The following is a 26,054-nucleotide window of genomic DNA, read 5'->3' on the forward strand; positions in this document are numbered from 1 at the left end:
TTTAATAGCTAAGTCCTGAAGAGAATCCTAAACAGAGATGTAGTGTAGCTTCTTTGTGAGTATATTGCAGATTTCCTACCTATATAATCTGTGGTGCTTGGTGTGTATGTTATGTCCAAGCTGTAGTGTTGAAAGACTGGTGCGGGGATATGTTATATTGTAACATGTATTGTAACTTCTCACTTTTGTATCCTGTATTTATCTCTGTCTGCTTCTGCTTTAACTACTCCCAATTGTTTAGGTTGAATAATTTTGTCCATAACAAATATTTGCAATAACAAAACAAAAGGAGACTGGGTAAGTTTGTTAGTAAATTCACAGAAAAAAGTTTATTGCATATTTTTGATCTTATAGGTATACTTAGGTTGTATATATATGAAATTGTGAATGATATTGTTGACAGAGTTACCAGCTTCACATTTTAAAATGTTGATATGTGTATGTTTGAGAATTTGATTACAATTTCCATCTTATTCTAGTTATCTACAAAATAATTTGTTTTGCATTTTGATTAAAAGAACTCATATCCTTAACAAAACAACATTAAGAACTTGAAAGAATTTTGCAAAAATATTGCATTTTATTTTGAAATTTGCCAGATTTTGTCTGAAGATATAAGTTAACATGTTAACTAATACTGGATTTAAAGAAACTCCAGTTCTTATCAGCTTTTGCACAACAGCTTTTTAAACCTTTCTGTGAGCTATTGATTTAATAGCTTTTGGCTAATGACCGTATACCAGAGAGCGAGAGAGCGAGACATATATATGTTTATTACCAGGTGGCTACTGCCTGGTCGGTTAGCAATCACATTCAAGTTTATATACACATTTTAAAATGTTTCTTCCCAGTTAATCTACCTACATTTTAAACTTATGTTGCATGACCACACGCGTATTCAGTTCCTTCAGTCTATTTCAAAATCAGAATATCCCAGGAGAAGAAAATAAGACATTATAATATCAAGGGCAGGTTTTAAAAATGTCTAGCATTTGTTTTAAAGGAGAATCTGCCATTCCTATTATGTGTTGAAGATTGTTTCTGTTTTTAACGCAGTGTATGTTTGCACCACTGCTGGAGTAATTGTGACTTTTGATTAGATTCTTTTTTGAAGTAATTAAAAATATTTTAATATCTTCCTTGAAAGGGAAAAAAATAGCCTATTTCTGATCTTGTATACAGGCACATTATAGGATAAAAGGAGAGTTTGATATTTTTTTCCTGACAGTTTAGTCGACTGGTATAGAACTTGCATGCTATTTGTAAGTTCTGATGTATTCTTTATGATCTAAAGTGATAACCCATTTTAGGATCATTTTAACAAATCTGAATTATGCTTACTGTATAAAATGCCTGAAGATTCTTTTTCTTTGTGCTATATGAAATGCCTTTGTTGCTGGTATGCAAAGAACTTTTCCTCCATTCTTGGTATTTTCACAGCCAAAAACTCTCTTCCACTGTGCAGTTTTTCCTGAAAAATTATTATTGTTTCTTCAAATCCTTTTTATGTTAAATATTGTGTGGTGTACTGTACTTTTACACAGAGACAATATTTGAAAAATATTTTTCACTTTCTCTTCTGTCATTTCTTTCTTGTTTCACAACTTCATTTATGCTTCTATTCTAGTTGTTATTAAACTTGCATAACTTTTCTTTTTTGCTTCTATAATTGGTTTCCATAATTTCTTTTCCCCATTTTTCTTTCTATTTCTGATGAAACTGTCTATCTTCCCTATTCTCCCCTTTTCCATGTCAGTCTTCTTTCTTCAAAGGATCCTCTTCTTTTCCTAATTATTGTTTTGTTTTTTAAATTTGCATTCACTTTACTTTCCCTATTCAGTTCTCATTTTTCTCTTACCATCTTTTCTTAGAGTACCTGCTGGCCCTCATTCCCTATAAAACACTTATGCCTAGAGACTGGCCTTATTGTGTGTGCTGTGGTTTCCCAGTGCTGCTGAAGGAAAAAAATAACCCATATATCTACACAGTTTAATGGTGACCACCAGGGACTGGAAGCTTGGCCTTTTCTTAGATGTAACTGAGAGATCTAGCACATGGTCATTTCTCAGTGATGCTGATGTTTGATCTTTTATCTTTATCCAATAAAGAAGATTTTCTGGTTTCTTAAAATACTGTACACAATTTTTCTTTTCATTATTGTATTTAGTTACATATCAGTATATTTCTTTAGGCCTGGAGTTTACAACATTGGTAAGTAGTTGTATTTGGTGTAGTTGAAAGTATTCACAGTACGTAATTAATTCATTTTGAAAAACTGCCTGAGATTTGATGATGTTATGTGGAAAGAAAATATTAAGGAGAAATACTGTAACAATACCTATTTCTTTAATAGTTCATAGTAGTGATTGGAAGGGAGATGTTAACTGGCTTGAGTTTTACAATCCCGAGTTCAAGTTCATCTCAGGTCACATCACCAGTGAACATTAGTTTGATAATCCCATTGTAATGTTTGTCCGCACTAAAAAATTAACTAAACACCAACCACCTGCATAACCCCTCCACACCATTTTGTCAGACTTTACTCAAAAGAGGCCCAGCACTGAGATAACAGGTTAAGATTGAGATATATTGACAGAATATTGTGGATGGACCTGCCTGCAGTATGCTTGGCCCTAGCTAGTAGAGTGATTCACACTTCTGTGAGCATACTTTGAGCACTGTCATGAGCACAAACTTCATTCAATTAAAAAATACTATGTTTGAACACTTATAAAACAAGGAAATATATTAGAGTTTAGAGGATACTTACGCAGATCTTTTTATCTTCAACTAGGTTATGTGGGTATGTAATTTATGTCGAAAGCAACAAGAAATCCTAACAAAGTCTGGAGCATGGTTTTTTGGAAGTGGTCCACAGCCGCCAAGCAGTCAGGATGGAGCACTGAGTGATACAGCTACTGGTGGAAGTTCTGATGCACCTAGAGAAAAGAAAGCAAGGCTTCAGGAGCGTTCCAGATCTCAAACTCCCTTAAGTACAGCAGCTGCCTCATCACAGGAAATCTCTTCTTCCAGTGTGCAGTCTGACAGGAGGAAAGGAGCAGAACTATTACAGCAAGCTATGGGCCTGGAACAAAAGCAAGCTTCATCAAGGTCTAGAAGTGAACCCCCAAGAGAGAGGTAATACTTCCTAGTTCATCTTTACATATCCATAGCATTTGAACTGCTAGTTAAGCAATGTTACACAACAGTGTATTTATAGGAGATTACATCCAGTGGTGAGCTGGACCCGGTTCGCGCCGGTTCGCGTGAACCGATTGTTAAATCTTGAAGCAGTTTTAGAACCGGTTGTTAACCCGCTTCCCTGCAGGGGGTGCTGAGGCTTTGATGGGCTCTGGCCGGGAAGTGATGTAATTCCTCCTCCGGCCGCCGGGGGCGCTGCCCTGCGGGAGCTATGTGGGCTGCCACCTGGTCCTAGGCACGAGCCCTGGTGCTGCTGCTGCTCCCCTGACCCCTGGCCCTGGGGCTCCCGCTGCTGCCTGGTGGGTCCCCAGCTGCTCTGCTGGGCCTGGGCTGCGTCCTGCTGCTCTCTCCGTGAGTACCCGCCACCCTGCCTGCAGCCAGCCCCTGCTCGCAGCCAGCCCCTGCTGCATGCACCCCCTGCCCTGTCTCCAGCCAGCCCTGCACCCCCTGCTTGCAGCCAGCCCCTGCTGCACCCCCTGCCCTGCCCACACCAGCCCCTGCTGCACCCCCTGCCCTGCCTGCAGCCAGCCCCTGTCTCCAGCCAACCCTGCACCCCCTGCCTGCAGCCAGCCTCTGCCGCACCCCGTGCCCTGCCCGCAGCCAGCCCTGCACCCCCCTGCCCTGCTTGAAGCCAGCCCCTACCTCCAGTCAGCCCCTGCCCTGTCTCCAGCCAGTTCCATACCCCCTTGCCTCCAGCCAACCCCGCACCCTCCTGTCTCCAGCCAGTTCCGCACCCCCTGCCCTGCCCGCAGCCAGCCCCACACACTCCTGTCTCCAGCCAGCTCCGCACCCCCTGCCCTGCCCGCAGCCAGCCCTGCACTCTCTGCCTCCAGCTAGCCCAGCCCCACACCCCTTTATGCAGCTGGCCCCACGTCCACTGGTGCCCTGCAGTTCCCAGGGCAGTAACCCTGCACACCTGCTTCAATGAGGGGGGCAGGGAGCAGCTGGGACCCACACATGTGCACACCCTAGGGTGACCAGACAGCAAGTGTGAAAAATCAGGACGGGGGTGGGGGGTAATAGGAGCCCATATAAGAAAAAGACCCCAAAATTTGGACTGTCCCTATAAAATCGGGACATCTGGTTACCCTAGCACACCCCCCAGGGAGTGGCGGAGACCCACACATGTGAAACGGAGCTCATTTCTAGTTCAGGCCCATCTTTTTAAAAAAGAACTTTAGGTAGGGTTAACATACATCCGTATTTTCCCAGACATTTCATACTTTTTGGTTCTTAATCGCCGTCTGGGAGGAATTTTTAAATTTTAAAAATTTCTCCCGGCAAAATACCAACGTATGGTAACCTGCTGGTACAAAAAAATACATACTGTGGCATATCCCTTAAATCAGAACTTTTTATAGGGAACCGGTTGTTAAGATTTTGGCAGCTCATCACTGATTACATCTGTCCCTCATTTGCTTTACGCACTCAAGATCAATGGTCAGCTATGTTTATTGACCAGGAAAGTGCAATAGTTCACTATGAAAAGTACTGTCTGGAATATGCAGTGAACTCCGTGCAAGTGAAGTTTAAAAAAATAGTAGGACAGATGCACCTTTTACTCACTAGGAATAAATACCATGTTTGCAAAATCAGACTGATGATTACAAAGGTTCACTTTGTGCCCACAGAGGGTCCTAAAGCCATTTGGTAATTAAAAGGACCCTTTTGAAGTTGTTATACCAAAAACTGACCTGACTCAGAACTGTTTTTTATAATTAGTAAATCAGTCAGTGGTGACTTTAAAAAAGGGAAGAAGGAGGATCCTGGGAACTACAGGCCAGTCAGCCTCACCTCAGTCCCTGGAAAAATCATGGAGCAGGTCCTCAAAGAATCAATCCTGAAGCACTTACATGAGAGGAAAGTGATCAGGAACAGTCAGCATGGATTCACCAAGGGAAGGTCATGCCTGACTAATCTAATCGCCTTTTATGATGAGATTACTGGTTCTGTGGATGAAGGGAAAGCAGTGGATGTATTGTTTCTTGACTTTAGCAAAGCTTTTGACACGGTCTCCCACAGTATTCTTGTCAGCAAGTTAAGGAAGTATGGGCTGGATGAATGCACTATAAGGTGGGTAGAAAGCTGGCTAGATTGTCGGGCTCAACGGGTAGTGATCAATGGCTCCATGTCTAGTTGGCAGCCGGTGTCAAGTGGAGTGCCCCAGGGGTCGGTCCTGGGGCCGGTTTTGTTCAATATCTTCATAAATGATCTGGAGGATGGTGTGGATTGCACTCTCAGCAAATTTGCGGATGATACTAAACTGGGAGGAGTGGTAGATACGCTGGAGGGGAGGGATAGGATACAGAAGGACCTAGACAAATTGGAGGTTTGGGCCAAAAGTAATCTGATGAGGTTCAATAAGGATAAGTGCAGGGTCCTGCACTTAGGATGGAAGAATCCAATGCACCGCTACAGACTAGGGACCGAATGGCTAGGCAGCAGTTCTGCGGAAAAGGACCTAGGGGTGACAGTGGACGAGAAGCTGGATATGAGTCAGCAGTGTGCCCTTGTTGCCAAGAAGGCCAATGGCATTTTGGGATGTATAAGTAGGGGCATAGCGAGCAGATCGAGGGACGTGATCGTTCCCCTCTATTCGACACTGGTGAGGCCTCATCTGGAGTACTGTGTCCAGTTTTGGGCCCCACACTACAAGAAGGATGTGGATAAATTGGAGAGAGTCCAGCGAAGGGCAACAAAAATGATTAGGGGTCTAGAGCACATGACTTATGAGGAGAGGCTGAGGGAGCTGGGATTGTTTAGTCTGCAGAAGAGAAGAATGAGGGGGGATTTGATAGCTGCTTTCAACTACCTGAAAGGGGGTTCCAAAGAGGATGGCTCTAGACTGTTCTCAATGGTAGCAGATGACAGAACGAGGAGTAATGGTCTCAAGTTGCAATGGGGGAGGTTCAGATTGGATATTAGGAAAAACTTTTTCACTAAGAGGGTGGTGAAACACTGGAATGCGTTACCTAGGGAGGTGGTAGAATCTCCTTCCTTAGAGGTTTTTAAGGTCAGGCTTGACAAAGCCCTGGCTGGGATGATTTAACTGGGACTTGGTCCTGCGTCGAGCAGGGGGTTGGACTAGATGACCTTCTGGGGTCCCTTCCAACCCTGATATTCTATGATTCTATGATGTATTTAAAAAGAAAAAGACTAGGGATTCTGTCTGATGTGCTCACACTTGCTATATCTTTTATAGTCTTATCCATCATCAGAAGTTACCTTGTAATAATTTAAATAACAAGACAATATTAAAAATAGGTTGCTTATACCTGTAAGATAAACAAATGTACTTAGAAGTAATTACAGTTTATTTGCATGTGAGAATAAGGCCACCCATAAGCTACGTATAGTATTTAACTTAGTAAATTAATGGTGATGGTATTCTTTGGCTATATGTGTATTGTCGTGAATCTGCTGAACAGAAACAGGTCAGCTGAGAGCAGTGTGATGAATGTGCTGCTGCTCTTTTGGAAGCTGACTGGAAGGTGATAGGGCAACCAGGGGGGAAGCCTTTGTTCCATGGCAGTGGGGTGCTGGTTGGAAACCTGCAAGGACTGCAATGGAAGCAGCTTTTACTGGTGGCTGCTCAGGGGAGGGTTGCTAAATTGCCAACAGTCCCGTATTACAAGAGCATCCCTTATTTAAATAGAAGATGGCCTGCCCCATACTAAATCAGTATAGGATGCCTTTTATCCCGTATTTCAATAGCAGGGGGCCAGTACTCATGGATGCATCTTTCCACTCCCCTCCCGCCCCTGGCCCTTCCGTGCTATGCAGGGAGAGCAGACGGAGCCATGCTCAAGGCCAGGGTTGGGAGGGGAGTAGAAAGATGCAACCGTGAGTGCTGGCCCCCTGTTGCACAGGGCCCCTTATGGACTCCAGCCCTTGATCGTGGTCCCATTTGCTTTCCCTGCACGGGCTGTGTCAGGGCAAGTGGATGGGGCTGCGTGTCCTGGAGCTGTGCTGAAGGGCCACGGTCAGGAAGGGACTCTGTCTGGCAAGATGGTCAGTACTCTTGGGATATAGCCTCCTTAGTCGCAAAGTCCCTTCCAACATCCCCAACAGGGCACACAGCACAGCAGCAGGCAAAAACCAGCAACTGTAGCTTCCAACTTGGCTCCTGTGCAGAAGCTGAACTGGAGTTGCAGTGGCTGCTGGCCCAACACTGAGGCCCTGGGTTCTCTGCAGCATCTAGAGCTGAAGAAAGAGAAACCCTAGGAAACATGAAGGTGGGAGAAAGGGACTTGCCTACACAGCTTCAATTCAAGATTGGGGATAACTAAGGTCTGTCCTGTATTTTTTAAATATGATTTTGGCAACCCTACCTCAGGGTGACCGAGATGGGGCTTCTGGAAGTTGCCTGCGTATAGCTAGGTCTACCTTGGTTTAAAAGTAAGAGCACTCATAAGCAATCACTGATAAGAACATGTATATAGCCTAAACAAACAGACAACATCCTACCTTATCTTGTAACATCAATTTCTCTCCAACAAAGAACCACAATCTGCTTCATGGCACTGAAATCAACTTTCTCTCAGCTGAGAGGCATTAATACAATCGCTATTAATACAGTACTATATGTTGGTCCTTTCTATTTTGCTCACTCCAGAGACATCTCTTTTTCTGGCTGGAAGTAAGGTTGTTACATTAATTACACAGTTACAATAGTCTCACGTTTGCTCTTTGATTATGTTTTTCCCTTTCAATGTTTTCAAAACCCTTCTAAAATGTCTTATTTCCCAGGAGCATTACACTGAAATGCTAGAATATACTGATGGTTGTTGGTCTTCTAGACTTTGTAGAAGTACTTACAGCAGTTTTCAAGAGACAGAACTTATAAAAGAATTCTTGCAGTTTGCTTATGTATCACACACATAGGGTGACCAGATGTCCTGCTTTTATAGGGACAGTCCCGGTATTCGGGGCTTTTTCTTATAGTGGCACTTATTACCCCAGCTACCCGGTCCCGATTTTTCACACCTATCTGGTCACCCTACTGCTATCTGGTCACCCTACACACACACATGCATTTGTGATCTCTATGTGAAAAACTGCAGATTCGTGGGATAAATTGTATTGGTCATGAACCTTTGATTCTATCCCCTACACTTTTATCCTGTACCTTGTTTTCACTGGAGCTACTTTTGACATTCCAAAACTGAGTAGCTTCAAACAGCTGCCAAACAAACAAACAAAATAAATTCTGCCAGAGTAAAGTTTGTTATTTTCCTCTCCCTCGGAACATCTGGATGACTGGACTGGTGATACTGGGTAAGCATGGCCTTTGTAAGTTGAGGATATAAAGAATAATACCAATACAGTTTTGAAAAACTAAAATTTCTGAAATAATTTTGTGATGAAATATGGTATGTACAGAATGCAAGGTAACACCAACAAGTCACTGGGACCAGATGCCATTCACCCAAGAGTTCTGAAAGAACTCAAATGTGAAATTGCGGAACTATCAACTATGGTTTGTAACCTGTCCTTTAAATCAGCCTCTGTACCCAATGACTGGAAGATAGCTAATGTAACGCCAATATTTAAAAAGGGCTCTAGAGGTGATCCCAGCAATTAAAGACCGGTAAGTCTAACATCAGTACCGGGCAAATTAGTTGAAACAATAGTAAAAAATAAAAGTGTCAGACACATAGAAGAACATAAATTGCTGGTCAAAATTAAACATGGTTTCTGTAAAGGAAAATCATGTCTTACTAATCTATTAGAGTTCTTTGAAGGGGTCAACAAACATATGGACAAGGGGGATCCAGTGGACATAGTGTACTTAGATTTCCAGAAAGAAAAGGAGTACTTGTGGCACCTTAGAGACTAACCAATTTATTTCAGCATAAGCTTTCGTGAGCTACAGCTCACTTCATTGGATGCTTATGCTCAAATAGATTGGTTAGTCTCTAAGGTGCCACAAGTACTCCTTTTCTTTTTGCGAATACAGACTAACACAGCTGCTACTCTGAATCCTTAGATTTCCAGAAAGCCTTTGACAAGGTCCCTCACCAAAGTCTCTTACATAAATTAAGTTGTCATGGGATAAGAGGGAAGATCCTTTCATGGATTGAGAACTGGTTAAAAGACAGGGAACAAAGGATAGGAATAAATGGTAAATTTTCAGAATGGAGAGGGGTAACTAGTGGTGTTCCCCAAGGGTCAGTCCTAGGGCCAATCCTATTCAACTTATTCATAAATGATCTGGAGAAAGGGGTAAACAGGGAGGTGGCAAAGTTTGCAGACGATATTAAACTGCTCAAGATCGTTAAGACCAAAGCAGACTGTGAAGAATTTCAAAAAGATCTCATAAAACTAAGTGACTGGACAACAAAATGGCAAATGAAATTTAATGTGGATAAATGAAAGTTATGCACATTGGAAAAAATAACCCTAACTGTACATACAATATGATGGGGGCTAATTTAGCTATAACTAATCAGGAAAGAGATCTTGGAGTCATTGTGGATAGTTCTCTGAAGACCTCCAAGCAGTGTGCAGCAGCAGTCAAAAAAGCAAACAGGATGTTAGGAATCATTTAAAAAGGGATCGAGAATAAGACGGAGAATATCTTATTGCCCTTATATAAATCTATGGTACGCCTACGTCTTGGATACTGCTTACAGATGTGGTCTCCTCATCTCAAAAAAGATATACTGGCATTAGAAAAGGTTCAGAGAAGGGCAACTAAAATGATTAGGGATTGGAACGGGTCTCATATGAGGAGAGATTAAAGAGGCTAGGACTTTTCAGCTTGGAAAAGAGGAGACTAAGGAGGGGAATATGATAGAGGTATATAAAATCATGAGTGGTGTGGAGAAAGTGGATAAGGAAAAGTTATTTACTTGTTCCCGTAATATAAGAACTAGGGGCCACGAAATCAAATTAATGGGCAGCAGGTTTAAAACAAATAAAAGGAAGTTCTTCACACAGCGCACAGTCAACCTGTGGAACTCCTTGCCTGAGGAGGTTGTGAAGGCTAGGACTATAACAGGGTTTAAAAGAGAACTGGATAAATTCATGGAGGTTAAGTCCATTAATGGCTATTAGCCAGGAAGGGTAAGGAACGGTGTCCCTAGCCTCTGTTTGTCAGAGGGTGGAGACGGATGGCAGGAGGGAGATCAGTTGATCATTACCTGTTAGGTTCACTCCCTCTGGGGCACCTGGCATTGGCCACTGTCAGTAGACAGGATACAGGGCTGGATGGACCTTTGGTCTGACCCAGTATGGCCATTCTTATGTTCTTATGGTGTATTATGGGAGAAATGTTTTATTGGCACACAATTGGAATGTCTGACATGATCAACTCATAGTTTCACAGGAAGTAAATAATGACAGTCCCAAATGTATGTTGCCAAAATCTGTATGTAATACCACATCGTCATATCTTATGAATAGCAGAGAGCCTATGGATGGAGATAAACACAGACTTTGGAATCTTTGACCAAATGGCTACAGCTAGTGAACAGCAGGAGTTATTTTGTCTAAGATTTAAAAGTAACCTGATGACATTTATGAGTTGAGCCCCACTGAATTGTGCCACTGCTTATCAAAAGCACTGACATTAAATGATAGCAAACCCTTTTACAAGGATGGGTTGCCATAGTCCATATGCAGATTAGGGGTTTGTGGGGCCCTGGGCCAGAATAAGTGGGGCCCCTTCCCCTCCTTCCACCTGCAGTCCCCGTCCCCACTGCCTGCCCGGCACTCCTGCCGAGGAGCGGGATTGGGGCGCAGGGGCTTGCATCATTCACCGGCAGGAGCGCTGGGCGGAGCGGGGCAAGCCTCCGTGCCCCGACCCCGTGCCTCAGCAAGAGTGCTGGGTGGGCAGACCATATCAGGGTGCAGGGGCCCCCAGTTGGCAAGGGCTCCTGGGCATGGGCCTTGTTGGCTCAGTGGCTAATCCGCCACTGAATAGGTCAGTGTGCAGTGTCAGTTCTGCCATGCCAACTCTGATGGCTACAGCTCCTTCTCTAGATGTAGGTATTATTATATCATCCCTCTATGCATTATGTTATACAAATATATGTATTAAAAACTATTCCTGTTAAAATAGCTATTTGTTGCTACTTGGCAGCTCTGATTTTATCTATCATCTTTGAAATGCTAGGCTCGATCTAGCATACTCTACAAGTATATTGAATTTGATGTTCTCAGTGAAGGTCCCAGAGCAGTAGCCGGCTAAAGACATGGCTACTTTTAATGCTTCATACTATAGTTTTGAGCGCTTTGAACTAAAATGGCTGGTTTCACCAAAGACAGGAAAATCTGAGAATCCAAAGCATAGCTAATATAATTGTAACAGCAGGTACCTCTGACTATTTCCTGTTCAATAGTATGTCACACCTCTTAGCACCAGAACCACAATCCTCTTGAGCCCTTTTTGTGACTTTTTTACATCTAAGTTATTGGACTGCGCATGTTTGCTGCTCTTCTCTGAGGGTGGATGTATGTGTGTCATTTGGGATAGACCGTCAACACCTGTTCATTTAATATCAACAATTACCTTTGAATTATAGTTATGGTTAGACAATGTACTTTACACTAAATGAAATGCTCAGATAAAAAAAATCTTATTCCAATGTGGATAAAGCTATGGGGAGTTGCACTATAATAGAGTAGTAGGAAATCATGTGTTACAAAGTTTAAAGGTTTCTTGTGGGGTGTCTCAGGCATAACAAAGAACAAGATGTTAATGAAACCCTTGTTTACTGTTACAGCATTAACAGTTAATTCCTACAGTCTTATTCCTACTGTAACACGAACCATTTAAAATCTTTTAAACTCTTTATTAAAGATACAAAAAAAAGGAAGGATTTGAGCATTTTAAATCTAAAATATTCAGTAAAGCTTTCATTTTAACAATATGTTTTATATCCTTTCCCTTTAACTGCAGAAAGATTTTATTAGGAAAACCCCTTGTTTGACAGTTTTTGAGTTGTTATTAGAGGTGGTAAAAACTGTCCTTTTTGGGAAACAGAAAAAGCATTAGTTGAGATAGTCTGGAGCTCTTGTTGAAGTGCTGTTCTATTTCATTTAAGACAAAACAAAACACACACAAAAGTGGAAAGAAAATGAATAGCAGAGAAATTTTAGCTTCTGTGTTTGGTGCTGACTCTCACTTGCAATCTCATTGCTGGAGAAACACGGATCTAGCACATGGACTTACCAGGCACTCTGAGACCTGGCAAACTTGTACCAGTATCGGGTTGTTCAATGCCTTGCTTTTAACTGTCACTCTTATCACAGGCTCTCAGCAGTATTATGAAAGATGGAGTTGTCTTGGCCAGTTAAGTCTGACTCTTATTAGAGAAAAGGAAACAGGAGAGAGTTAAGAAAGGGAAGAAATAGGGTGGGGAAAGAAAATGACACATGAGGAAGGGGATGAATGGCATAAACCCAAGTCTCACATCCCAGGTGTCGTTCAGGATTAGCTAAAAGTGTTGGAGATGGTGATGTCATCTGAGTCCCCTTCTCTGGCTCAGTCTTTTCAGGATATCTCTCAGGATCAAGACAACAAAAGTCAAAGGGTGTCAAGGTGGGTCCCAGGTGAGGGTGGCAGCCATGCTAGAAAACTTCTCCTTCCAGTCCCTGTACCACCCTGCTCCCATTCAGTGACCCTCAGATAAACAATGTCCAAGAAGGGGTTGAAGTCTCAGCCTATAAACATTAACTGATCAAAACACATTTTGGTGATTTCAACTATAAACATTCCCCGCCCCCCATTCTAGAATCTTTTAGCTCATTGTCATATTAAACCCTTGACATTACCAGGAGCCTTGAAAACCCCTCTTCACAGTTTTTAACCTAAACAATTCAGTTTTTATCAGTTTATTATCTTCAACTTTTGCTGACTTTCATAAGCAAAATTTGTGTAATTGGCTGAGTTGGACTTCTGTTCTCTTGGACAACTTAGAGTTTAGGCCTCTGCACAACATCCCCTCTCCTAAGGGCCAAATGCACTTAATATTGGGTTGGTTCATAAATGACATTTAGAAGACAAAACACTTATTTAATTTTAAGCATATAGAACAAAAAAAAAAAAAAGATGTACTGAGCTATTATTTTAAGGTTTGCAAATTCTGTGTCCCAGATTAAGATTCACAAATCTTATTTAGTTAGGTGTTGCAAAAATTACAGTTAGTCCTTCCAGATGTTAAAGCTAAGTCCTTACAAATCACTTCATTTATAGATAAACCAAATGCCAAACTGTGGTTATTTGTATGTTCCTAAGATGCTTAGAAACCAGCTCTTATCACTTCTTTGTCTGTAAGCCCAGAATGAGTAAAGGTGAGGGGGGAAAACTCCTTACTTTTTTTTCCTGCTTACACATTTTAAGTTACATATTTATACCAACTATGAAATTCTATGCACAAGTATTTATCCTTGCTTACTTAGAGAATTTTTTAGAATTTATAGCATTTTTAGCCAGTTTTATTACTTTTTGATAAAAAGAAGCAGGAAGGTAGTGTTCCTTGAATCCACTTTTTCTTTTATGAGCCATTTGTAACATACAAAGGTGGTAAAATTTCACAGGCATTTTTAGTCCATTGCAAATTTTGTTTACCTGTTTCACCACCGTTTGTGAAAACAATATGGCAATGGTGGTAATTTAGCTCATCACGGGAATCTAACCTGCAATACTAGTACTGTGCTTTCTCCCAAAACAAAAACCCCCCAAATCAACACAAAAATGCAAATAACACATTGCCAAAAATAAACAAAATCAAAAAAATTGGTGCTGCAACAGCCCTTAGTTCAGGTGGTTTGACACACAATTCACTGTTCAGGGAAAAGCAACCTTTAAATTGGCATTTTGTTAACGAGGGAGTAAACCATAATGTTTTAGTTTGTTTTAGAAACTTAACCTTGAACGGTTCAAAACACTTCATTTTTACTTTTGCTTTTTTAAAAAGCCTTTACATTAAACAATCAGTTATTACTAATCACAGAAATGACAAACCACAAGGTAAACAAACAAAATTAGAACAATGTATTTGTTGAAAGGTTAAACAAACTAATAAGTTTAAAATAGAGTTATTAAAGCTTCCCTTTTTTAAAACAAGAAAATTAACTTTGTTTTGCAAGCTTAACATATTCAAGGATTTTAAAATAAATGTTGTATTAAGTAGAAAATAGCAGCAGCATACAATAGAAGTATCCAGATTTTGATATTATTAATCCTTTTGATGCCAATTACACATTGTAGACCAGGAAAAATGTAAAACCTAAATTTTTTGGTTTGGAGGGGCAGATGACAAGTCCACTATTTGTGATGGGGTGGGGGAGGGAGAAGCGGATATGTGAAGCTCACCCCGGGACACCATATATGTGTTAATTTTGATGGAATAAAAGGGCCCAGAAAGTAAAAGTTGTTAATATGATATTGTTACTCACTGTATAACATTAAACAGTTAAGTGTGGTTTGGGATTTTGAATACAGAGATGTTGGCCTCCTTAGTCCCATGGCAAACACACTAGAAAATTTATGCCAGTGTTTGGAAATGTATTGATGAGGATACACAAATGAAAAAGGAGTGAAAAAGAATTGAAAACAAAGCATAAAGCATTTTGAAACTGAAATTCAGTGGTTAGGTAAAACAAACTTAATCAAAACTTAGCAGCATCCCTTTTTCAAAGAGGATATTGGTTAGAGTCTCTTATTTCATCAAGTAATTCTTCTTAGTAGGGAAAAAAAAGGTTAGTTCTGTTGTTTAAGTATGAGTTGACCTCTATGGATGGTGATTATGTTTCCTGCTTTTGACAAAATGGACAGATACAAAAGAGAAGTGAGAAGAGAGAGGAGAGTAAAGGTGGGGGTATATAGGCTTTTTGTTTAAGTTCTTAGGATACAAGGCGGTCAGTCACAGATGGATGCTCTAGGCTGTCAGTTCACCAGCCATAACAGCTGTTGCTCTGGATACTGGCTTACTTTCCTAGTCCAGGACATTGTCTCACTCATCTGGTCGGGTCCCTCTTCTTCGCTGATTTTTGTCAGATTGGGCAGATCTGGATGGGTAGTCTCATATCATTTTGCTGCTGCCATGCTGCTGCCATGTTGGTCTCAGGATTGAGAGAGAAAGTGATAAGACAGGAGGAATATAGTAGGAACAACAGAGTGGGATTTTGTGTATATCCAGTTTGCTGTTGGTCCAGTGCTGATGGTCAGGTATCCTCATCAGTGCACTGGTCTAAATGTCCTGATGAACAAGGCTCACCAAAGAATTACAGTTTTTGGAGTAAGGCAGAAGCTGTCAACCTTTCTCTCGGGCAGGGGTTCCCAAACTTGGTTCATGGCTTGTTCAGGGTAAGCCTGTGGCGGGCCTCGAGACGCTTTGTTTACCTGAGAGCTGTGGGAAGTGGTGCGGGCTGGGCCACTGCTTCCTGCAGCTCCCATTGGCCGGGAACGGCGAACCACGGTCACTGGGAGCTGCACATGGATGCTCCGGTAAACAAAGCATCTTGCGGCCCACCAGGGGCTTACCCTGAACAAGCCGTGAACCAAGTTTGGTAACCCCTGCTCTAGGGAATGCCCAAGGAGTCTGTTCTGCCCTTTTGGTCCCCAGTGTCTCTTTTTAGGGGCCCTAAAAAAGGGATGTTAGAGGGAGTAGGCCATCCCTTCGTTATTGTGTCCACCAGGTTAGGTCTAACTTCTGACATACCACTTTTGGTCCATTAATTTCCAGTTTCATTCTTCGCGTCTCTGTTCGTCACAACCTTATCACAGTCCTTATTACATTTGTAGCCCTTTTTCTTTGAACTAATCCCAGACTTTCAGTCTCTCTTTTGTACCTGTTTCTATCAGCATTAATCGTTACAGGTCATTGTAACGTTTTATGAACTTCACCCACTTTCTACCAGCTGAGCTCACAATTGGAGTAGGCCATCCAGATCCAAATTATCACAGCAGATCTATTCTTAAATGCTTTTAAACATTGATCGAATTAATTAATGCTCCTTGGAGCTGACAGTAATTCTGTGGTTTACATCAAATATCTCTGCTTCCAAGAAGGCTCGTGCTATCTAATCATACCCGCTTTTTATGTTTTTTGGAAGACCCAAGAGCTGGAGATGTTATCTTAGTACACATGCATAGAGAGACAGTAGCAACAATGGGGTGGAGCTAGGGTGTGAAAGTGAGCCTTGAGGTCTCTGAAGAGGACAATAGAGTCATAGCAGGTTAGGCCGCTAGTCCTTGCAAGGGTATCCCCTCAGTCATTTAGGGGAGAAGCCCCAGTATCACCTCCTAGGTGTGCCTGTCCTCTGCTCTCACCCCTCCCCATCAAGATTTGAGATGGGGGGGGCAGTGGGAAGAGTACTTTGTCTTTTCTGATGTCTGCTGAACCAACATTCTAAGCCCTGTTTATCTGCTAAGGGGAGAGATAATTGTCATATGGTAAGCAGTGAGGGAAGATGAGAGGATTATGTTGGAGTTAGTGTCAGAAAAAGGAGTGAAGTAGGGTGTTAAAGATAATATATAATTGGACTGTAAAGCAGTTGGTGAACACGGTCGATTTAGAAGAAGGAAAAAGGGGAGAAGTTAGTAAAGATAGGAATCATATGGTTATATATAATTTACACTTTCTAATAAGAGAAAAATACATAGAAAGCAAGGGGGCAGATGGGAATATAATAGGACTAAATTGTTAAAGGTTATGACATTTTAAAATGTTGCCTTTCTTCTAGTATTTGTGTCTGAGTTATCCTGTTAAAGCTTGGAAGAAGTCAGTGGGACTATTTGTCAGTAAGTAGATGGAAGTAAGGATTGTGGAATGAGACACGTGGGTACCTGTCTTGAAGAGTTTATATTCTCTTTTATTATATGCCTATAAAGCATCATGAATATTTTGAGTGCCATACGTATAATATATCATAAATCATTCTGATCATCATTCCCTTCAAGCATGCCATGTCTTGTGATATAGCAGGGACAGAGGGCAGCAGGACAGTGATAGATCGGAGGTATATAAGCCCCAGGATGATCAGAGCCTTATTCCCTGTGGACTGAGGAGTGGTTACTACAGATTAATTAGAGCACTTGGAGCCAATTAAGGCCAGAGACCTAATAAAAACCCCAGCAGGAGAGCTGACTGTAGTTTGGAGGAGTACTGTTGTTGTCCAGAGGATCAGAGTACCAGGGGAAGGGAAACCCTGCTCAAATAAAGCAGAGGGACTCCCCAGGCGCAGAGGACCAAGAAAAACCCTGTCCAAGGGGAGAGAGCGCAGGAAGCCCAAGAATAGGGGAAAGAGGTGGCGTCCTGACCCATCACATGAAGGGAAAGCACGGGACCCCCATAATAGCGTCGGCCATTTGCCACAGTCTTGTACTAGTTCTTTCCTCTTCTTGAGGTGGTGGTCTGTAGTGGGGTAACGACTCACTGGCACGGCGCCTCCTGCTGGTTGTCCCAGGAATTAGCTCTTTCCAGCCTGGAGCACCCTCTGCAGGCCAGTGCCTTGCCTGTCACTGGTCCTGTGTCCCTCCTGGACCCCGCAGCCCTTTACCCGGGGTTTCTGCCTCAGCAGTATCCCCACACTCTGGGTCTCCCCTCCTAGGGGAACCCCCAACCCTCTAACCCCATTTTGCCTCAGTGGCTAATGCCAATCATCATCTAGCCCCCACTCACTGGGGCAGACTGCAGTCTGTAATGGCCACTCATCATTGGCAAGGGGGTTACGACCTGCTGCCTATGCCTATCGTTGGGCTGCCCCTCTGCAGCCCCAGTATCTTTGTAGGCCTTCACCAAGGCCTGCAGCCTGGGGTTTTACCAGGCTGGAGCTCCCAGGCTCCCTCGCCCTATTCCCCAGCACTGCTCCACCTCAGGTTCCTTGCTTCCAGGCAGCTAGCCCTTCCCACTCCAGGGCTAGAGTGAGACTCCTCCAGCTTCTGGCCTCCTTTTTTAAGGGCCAGCTGGGCCCTGATTGGGGTGTGGCCCCAGCTGTGGCTGCTTCTCCAATCAGCCTAGCTGTTCCCCAGCCGCAGCCCTCTCCAGGGCTACTTTAACCCCTTCAGGGCCGGAGCGGGGTGACCACTCCGCTACATGGTCCCAAGACAGATTTATTGGGTATTCACATAAACTTTTCAGACACAGACTCTCCAAAATGTTTTCCAAAGTATGCTTCCTGGATTTATATAGGATACAGTAGAAAAATGGTAAATCTATTATGATTGGGAGATCCGAGAAGAAATACATTTGAATCAGAAATCCAACTCCAATTTGCCAAGTGAAGAAGGACTAGGATTGAAAGATCCTCGAAATAAAAAAGCATAATTTTCAGGCACTTTCATTTTGTTGTACATTCGGGCTATATATAAAGTAATGCATTAAAATGTGTTGTACTTTCCCATTACCAAAAATGGAAATTCCACTAATCCAAAAGGCCTATTTTGATGTTCTTAATCTGTAGATTTATGTGAAATAGTTACTTATTTTCTTTAGGGTTAAGTAAAATAAAGCAAGATAGATCAAATATTGTCTTTGGATAGACTCCTTCTGTTGAACTTCTTCACATATGCATATTGATTCTCTTTATGTCACTGCATATATGAAAGATCTCCCATTTCATGGTGTTTACATATATAATACTGATGTGCTTGAAATGGGATGTGGATAGGTGGTCATGCCAGACCATCCCGCATAGCTGCTGACTTAAAAAAATGGTAAGAAAAATATGCCATCACTCTATTATCCTGCTGCAATTCCAGCAATGATGCATTTGGTTTTTAATTTTTTTGTAAATGGTTGCTTTGTTTGTTCAGCCATGTTATATTAACATTCTTTATGAGTTTATGCATCAGTTATAGGTTATAGAATGTATAACTTTATAGTTTTCACTCTGGGAATAATTTCCTCTTGGAAAGGGAAGGAAACAATGTTGAAAAGACAAGTTGTTAGTAGGTGAAATATCTTTCTATGTTCTTTCCCACAGCTTACTTAGCTTTTTCTAACCTACAGTTTAGACAGATCCAGTACCCTTTGGCTCCACTGTTTGCTTTTTTTATGATTAGAGTTGTCACACTGTTTTACTTCTTTCCATGGTAGGAAGAAGACAGCATTGATTTCAGAACAAAATGGAAAACTAGGTCTAAAAAGTGAGCGTAAACGTGTGCCAAAGTCTTCACTTCAACAAGGACAAGCAGACGACAGGGAACGTAAAGAAAGGCATGAAAGCAGAAGGCTGGAGAAAGGAAGGTCACAGGACTACCCAGACTTGCCAGAAAAACCTGAGGAAGGCAAGGTAGCTGATGAGGAAAAACAAAGGAAAGAAGATGAGTATCACACTCGGTATAGGAGTGACCCAAATCTGGCAAGGTATCCTGTGAAGCCACATCCTGAGGAACAACAGATGCGTATGCATGCAAAAGTTTCTAAAGCACGGCATGAAAGAAGACACAGTGATGTAGCTTTGGCACATACAGAAGTGGAGGAAGCAGAGGTACCTGAGAATAAATTAGGAAAACGCTCACAGTTACAGGGAACTCAGGACAGAAAATCTCTTATGGAAACTCAGAGATCATACTCTATAGAAAGACCAGGTGATGTAAGAATTTCTGTTTCTAAACAATTAGCTAATCATAGTCCACCAACTCCCAGACATAGTCCAGTTCCTACAGAACACCTAGAATCCAAGAACCATGATTCCTTTAAAAAACAAAGTCGCCTTGATCCTAGTTCTGCTATTCTCATGCGAAAAGCAAAGCGGGAGAAAATGGAGACCATGCTAAGGAATGATTCCCTTAGTTCTGACCAGTCAGAATCAGTGCGGCCATCCCCTCCAAAGCCTCATAGATCAAAAAGAGGTGGAAAGAAAAGGCAGATGTCGGTCAGTAGCTCAGAAGAAGAAGGGGCATCAACACCAGAATATACTAGCTGTGAAGATGTGGAAATAGAAAGTGAAAGTGTCAGTGAAAAAGGTAAGAGCTTTACATATATTATATACATGTTGTGTGTGAAAAACATTTTGTACATATTCTGCTGTCACCTTCATCTTTCTCTTGTTTCCCCCTTACTTTTTTCTCTCATAGCGTTTTCACCTAGGAGAGGTTGAATATACCCATTGAATTGGGTGTATAACTTTTTTCTTTTGAGTTGAGATAGTCCAAAGTTAACATCAGCTCGTGATTTTTCTCCTTCCTTCCCTCTCCTCTTTCATGTAACAATTACAAGTTGAGGGCTTTTGGTTTATACTCTTCTCTGCGGTTTCTATTCCCCTTTACTTACCACTTCATCTTATTTTTCAAAATGTGAAACAGTTTTCAGTGAATGGAACAAATGGCATGAAAAATTAGTTTCACAAACATTCAGAACTCATCATAATAAAATGTCAGATCTTCACAAAACATCTTGGTTAATCTCAGAATAAGAATAAACAAAATTCTATTAACTTTAATAAAATATCAAGAATCTGCCATAATACACTGTCAAAAGTGATAAAATATTTATGGGTGGAGATATTATTTAGGGGAGAAATAAGGGGTCTGCCAAATTTTGTCTCTTTAGTGAATATGCTCCAGAACTAAACAAAAAATGTTTTCATCCTGTTATTTCAATTTTCCTTTATCTATTTATGGTAACACTGAGCCCTACTAAGCAATACATTTTGTGTTTTTTAATAAAGTGTTTCTGCTTGGGTAAAAAATTTGCACAAGAAGAAGTACATGAATGATGAACTACTAGTAGTAGGAATAATCAAAAAAGTCTGTGACAAAGTGCTGACTCCATCTCATTGTTACCACAGCTTGTCTTTAAATGGCATTAATGGGACTCTGTGAGGACCTCTAGAGGTAGTATTTGGCTTTTTAGACTGCTTAATTATTTATTTTTGTCATTTTGAAGTTGCCTGTGGGTGTTTTACAGTCACAATGTCAATGGGTTGTCTGTATTGACTTTATGTCTTGACTTTGTTTTCTGAACACATGCTTGAGTCCAGTGTGTTAATCTGTACCTCTGTTTGTGTGTGTTTACCTGACATGCTTTTCCTTCTGATATCCCTCACATGCTCATTTTATGGAGATAAAACAGGACACCCTTCCATCCTTCACCTTTCATAATGCCGTTTGTTTTTCTGCATTAAATACTTGCCATTTGCCTTTTTAATCAGTTATAGTTCATATTTTCCCCAATGTCCCAGTCTCAGGCAGGAGTTAAAGAAAATATTCAGGCTAATCATGGTATATATGTTTAGAAGCTATATCTTTGGGATTATGTGGTTTTAGTTACCTTTTTCCCCCCACATTAAGTAAAGAAAGAAGGATTATGTAAAGTATTATATACATGAAAAAACTTTAAACTTGTAATTATGCATAAGATTTTATAACTTCTGGAAAAATAAGACAAGCATTGTAATGTTGTTGTAGCTGTGTTGGTCCCAGGATATTAGAGAGACAAGGTGAGTGAGGTGATATATTTTATTGGACCAACGTCTGTTGGTGATAGACAAACTTTTGAGCTGCACAGAGCTCTTCCTCAGATCTGGCAAAGGTACTCAGAGTATCACGGCTAAAAAAAGGTCAAACAGATAGTTTAGCAATAGTAGTTAGCATATATTCTTGAACGGTACCTTAAAATATGTGCTAAATTTATGCTAAGCCATCTGATTGACCTTTTATTTGGCTGTGATGCTCAGAATACATTTCCCAGACCTGAGGAAGAGCTCTGCATAGCTCGAAAGGTTGTCTCTTTCACCGACAGAAGTTGGTCCAATAAAAGATATTACCTCACCCACTTTGTCTCACAACCATTGTAACATATTCAGTAAGGCAAAATCATGTAGGTCTTCAGTAGGGGAAGTCCGGGAATAAGGTGGTGTGATGATTGAATTGCCTCAAAACTGGAGAATCTTTAATGTTAACTGAATGTAATTTATGGCATTTCAGCATGGTGATAAGTGCCATAATTAAAATACAAAATGGTTTCACCTATAGGAATCTACAGTCAATCAAGTGACTCATATCACATGCAAGTATTGACTCAAGTCACTTAAACAGATTGTTAGCAATAAAAATAAAAAATACAAGCAAATTAATCTGTCAATGTAATTAATTTGTTCAAAAATTATACTTTATTGTATTTTTTTAAGTGGGGGCAGGATTAGAGAGGAAGGGAGTAGGGAAAGGTTAAAAAATGAAAGAGGTGTGGATAGTCACAACTTATCACCTGGCTTTTTATTACCAGCAAGATAGGTTTTCTAGGCATAGTGGCAGATGTTAGTTCTTCAAAAGGGATTTGAAGGAGGATGAGAAAGTAGCTGTTTGGATTTTATCAGGGAGATTTTTTCCATGCATAAACGGCAAGGTCAGAGAAAGCATGAAGGTGTTTAAGGTAGAAGCTGACAAGTAGGTGGTAAGGGCTGGGAATTCTACCAGAGTGAGGCAGGTGTCACAATAGCTTACTAGATCAGCTTGGTAGAGTGGGGGCTTTAAAAGAGCTTATATTTGATGCAGAGGTAAAGAGGGAGCCAGTGGAGGGACCCAAAGAGGAGATGATGTGATCAGAATGATGAACCAAGAAGCTGATTATAACAGCCGCATTCTGAACGTACTTGAGGAGAGCAAGTAGCAGTTAAGTTCTGTAAAGAGGAGGTTGCCATAGTTAAAGCATGAAATGATGATGGCTTGGAGAAGAGCTTTTGTTGTGTAGACAGAGAAGAAAATCCAGCTTATAGAGATGTGTAAGAAAAAGCAGCAAGATTTAGCAATGGTCTGAATATATGATTCCGGTGATAGGGCTGAGTCAAAGATGGACACAGAGTTCGTGGCCTATGTGACTGGAAGGATGGTGGTGTTGTCCACGGGGACAGGGAAAGGAAGGATAGAGCAGGGCTTTGGGGGCAGATCAAGAGCTCAGTTTTCGCTATGTTGTGTTTAGGATGATGACTGGACATCTATAAAAGATGTCAGAAAGAGAGATACTATATTGGATGAAGGAGGAGAAAGCTTGTCAGTAAAGAGAGAGGTAGATTTGTGAATCATCAGCATAGGAATGATTGTTAAAGCTGTTCTTGTGGAGTAGAGCCTCTAAAAGCAGGGTGCAGAAGGAGAAAATGAAGAGGCCAAAGACAATTCCAGCAATAGCTGAAGAATACTTTTGCTTGTTCATTGAACTTTATGAAGTGTGTGTTACACTTGATACATCCACCAAAAACTGATTTGTATCATTGGACATTATATGTGCCTATTCACCATATTTAATCTGATGTTTGTCCATGTTCAAGGATTCTACTTCTAAAAATATGAAAAATGTGTCATATCACTTTATAAATAAAAGTGAAAAGGCAAAAAAAAGTTACGTCCCTTTTACTTATTTAAAAAATAATTGATCATGAATAAAAATAAAAAAATAAAAAATAAATAAAAATGGGTTCAAGCTGCAAACTTTGCATCAGGACCAAACTTCCCCCAAGTTCCAGATTCAAAGTTTTGGTTCCATCAACTATAAATTATAAAGAGAAGTGCCAGACAGATGTAGAAAGAAATAGATCTGGATTCAAGTACTCTCAAAAGTAAGGGGTCTTTAAGTCATTGGTTTTAGCTTGTCTTTAACATTGACTCTTCCAGAGAGGGAATCTTCAGTTATTGCTGCATCATGAGATTTTTAAATATGCGTATGCACACACACGCATGCATGCGCGCGCACACACACACACCCCCTTGAGTATTAATTTCTGTTCGATAGAATATGTTTGTTAAATCAATTCCCTCAAAGCTGGATTTCTGAAGTGATGCTTAAATAAAGCAATTAAACACTTTCACTTAAAAGTCAGTGATAAATTTATATTATTAGTTTTGCTGTTATCTTAACAAATTTTCAAACAAATTCTCTGGACGGACCTTATGGTGAGTCCTCAGGCAGGGCCCTTAGAAGTTTGTGGCACTTCAAAGCCAGCTTATTTGCAAAGGTTAAAAATGTCTGAAGCATTACTAACAGGCCCTCTAGCTTTCCAAACCCCGTATTGCTATGACAGTGTTACATCTGGGATTAAAACCAAACTGTGTAGCATTGGGAACTCTTTTCTTTCAAAGAGTCATAATCACTCATGAGCAAAATTTTTATGCTTTAAATTGCAATGAAGATAATTATTGGAAATCTATCAATAGCAAAATGATAAAACTGTTATAGTAAAACTCATGGACCATATTTACGTGCGTGTAAATCTGGAATAACACTCCAGAATTAATTTGTATTAGTGTAACTGAGATCAGAATCTGGGGCTGATGAACCGTGCTGTTACAGGACAGAATTTTACCAACCTTTCCTCTAGCATTTGCTCAAAAGCTGGGAGAGAAATTGCATATTTGGCCTCCTAAGGAGATTAGTTGTAAAGCTTGGGTTTGTAAATCAAAAATGCTCTGGACTCCATCACCTCATATAAATATGAGTTCAATAAGTAATCTGGATCCAAAATAATACAAGCAGGGATATAAAAGTATAACAAATCATGCAAATAAAACCTAGAGCTTGAATGGCCTCACAAATAAAAACCAAGCTATTAAAGTTAATGCAAACAAGAAATGAATGCCAACATAAATACATCATCACCTGAGCGAGAGTACATGTAAGCATGTTGAACGCGTAATCATGATAGTCTTTTGTACTCTCCTTTAAATGTTTGTGAAAAAAATTAAAACAGAATGACAATAAGACGAGTACTGTATTTGCAAAATATCTGGGAGAGATGTGAAATAGAGGAAGGAAGCTAATGATTTGATGTTAATATTTTGACAAACATTTTCCCCTGTTAAAAACCAAGTGTTTAGTGTGTTTGCTTACAGAGGAGCTGTGAGGAACCGAGGAATCATTTTACCATTTAAAAGAGAAAAGGCTTCCTTGCAATCGTAAGAAGCAGGCAGTATCACTTGACAGACACATTAAGCCAGCCTTTGCTAGAAATATTTATACTTTGTTCTTGAAAACTACCCCATAAGTATATTGATTCTGAACAATGGTCAAGTTGTGTAATTTGAAGACGGGACGGAGATAAGCACTTTGCAGAGAGAGTGGAGACATCGTCCTTGGGGACATATTTTGAAAATACCTGCCATTTGGGGGGATTTTGATTCATTCCAAAGCACCCCCAAACTCTCTTTAGAAGTATTTTTAATAATTTAGGAGTAAGTCGTTTTTGGAAAGAATTATTTAATAATGTCCAGAGAAGTCATCCCAACTTATTATCAGTTTGTTGGCAGAATTTTTAAAAGGAAATCACTGGAGACAGCCTAGAATAAGAAAAGAAAGCAATGAGTACTTGGGAATGTTCTGAGACTCAAAAACACAAGGCTTTTTTCCTTGTTACAGTGTTCAACAAACTGAAAGAAAGAGAGTGGTTGAGAAGGCTGTTCATTTGTTTCAGGCAAATGTAGTGAGTGTTAATTGGACTGATAGCAAAAAAGATCTGATAGATTAATTTCCCACCTTAAACCTTTTGAATCCAGTATGAGAAGAGTGTGTGTGTAAGTGTACATAGATTCCCATAACAGGCCAAACATAATTAAACGCTGTCCTGAGGTTGGGGGTTCCACGACCACCACTCCCAAGAGAAGGAGGCGGGTGGTGGTGGTCGGGGACTCTCTCCTCAGGGGGACTGAGTCGTCTATCTGCCGCCCTGACCGGGAAAACAGAGAAGTCTGCTGCTTGCCAGGGGCTAAGATTCGCGATGTGACAGAGAGACTCCCGAGACTCATCAAGCCCTCGGATCACTACCCCTTCCTGCTTCTCCACGTGGGCACAAATGATACTGCCAAGAATGACCTTGAGCGGATCACTGTGGACTACGTGGCTCTGGGAAGAAGGATAAAGGAGGTGAGGCGCAAGTGGTGTCCTCGTCCATCCTCCCCGTGGAAGGAAAAG

At 41.0% G+C, this 26,054-nt stretch overlaps 1 protein-coding gene across 46 annotated transcripts in view; it reads left to right on the forward strand.

Moving 5' to 3' along the window:
- Positions 1 to 26,054, forward strand: part of RIMS1 (regulating synaptic membrane exocytosis 1) — a 489,881-nt gene that overhangs the window by 201,799 nt on the left and 262,028 nt on the right. For all 46 annotated transcript variants that reach the window (XM_043542504.1, XM_043542505.1, XM_043542468.1 and 43 more), the window contains 2 exons: positions 2,795 to 3,138; positions 19,251 to 20,122. In XM_043542504.1, coding sequence (XP_043398439.1) covers positions 2,795 to 3,138; positions 19,251 to 20,122 — 1,216 coding nt within the window. The remainder of the gene's footprint in view (positions 1 to 2,794; positions 3,139 to 19,250; positions 20,123 to 26,054) is intronic.

The sequence above is a fragment of the Chelonia mydas genome, chromosome 3, assembly GCF_015237465.2.
Source record: "Chelonia mydas isolate rCheMyd1 chromosome 3, rCheMyd1.pri.v2, whole genome shotgun sequence".
NCBI lineage: Eukaryota > Metazoa > Chordata > Testudines > Cheloniidae > Chelonia > Chelonia mydas.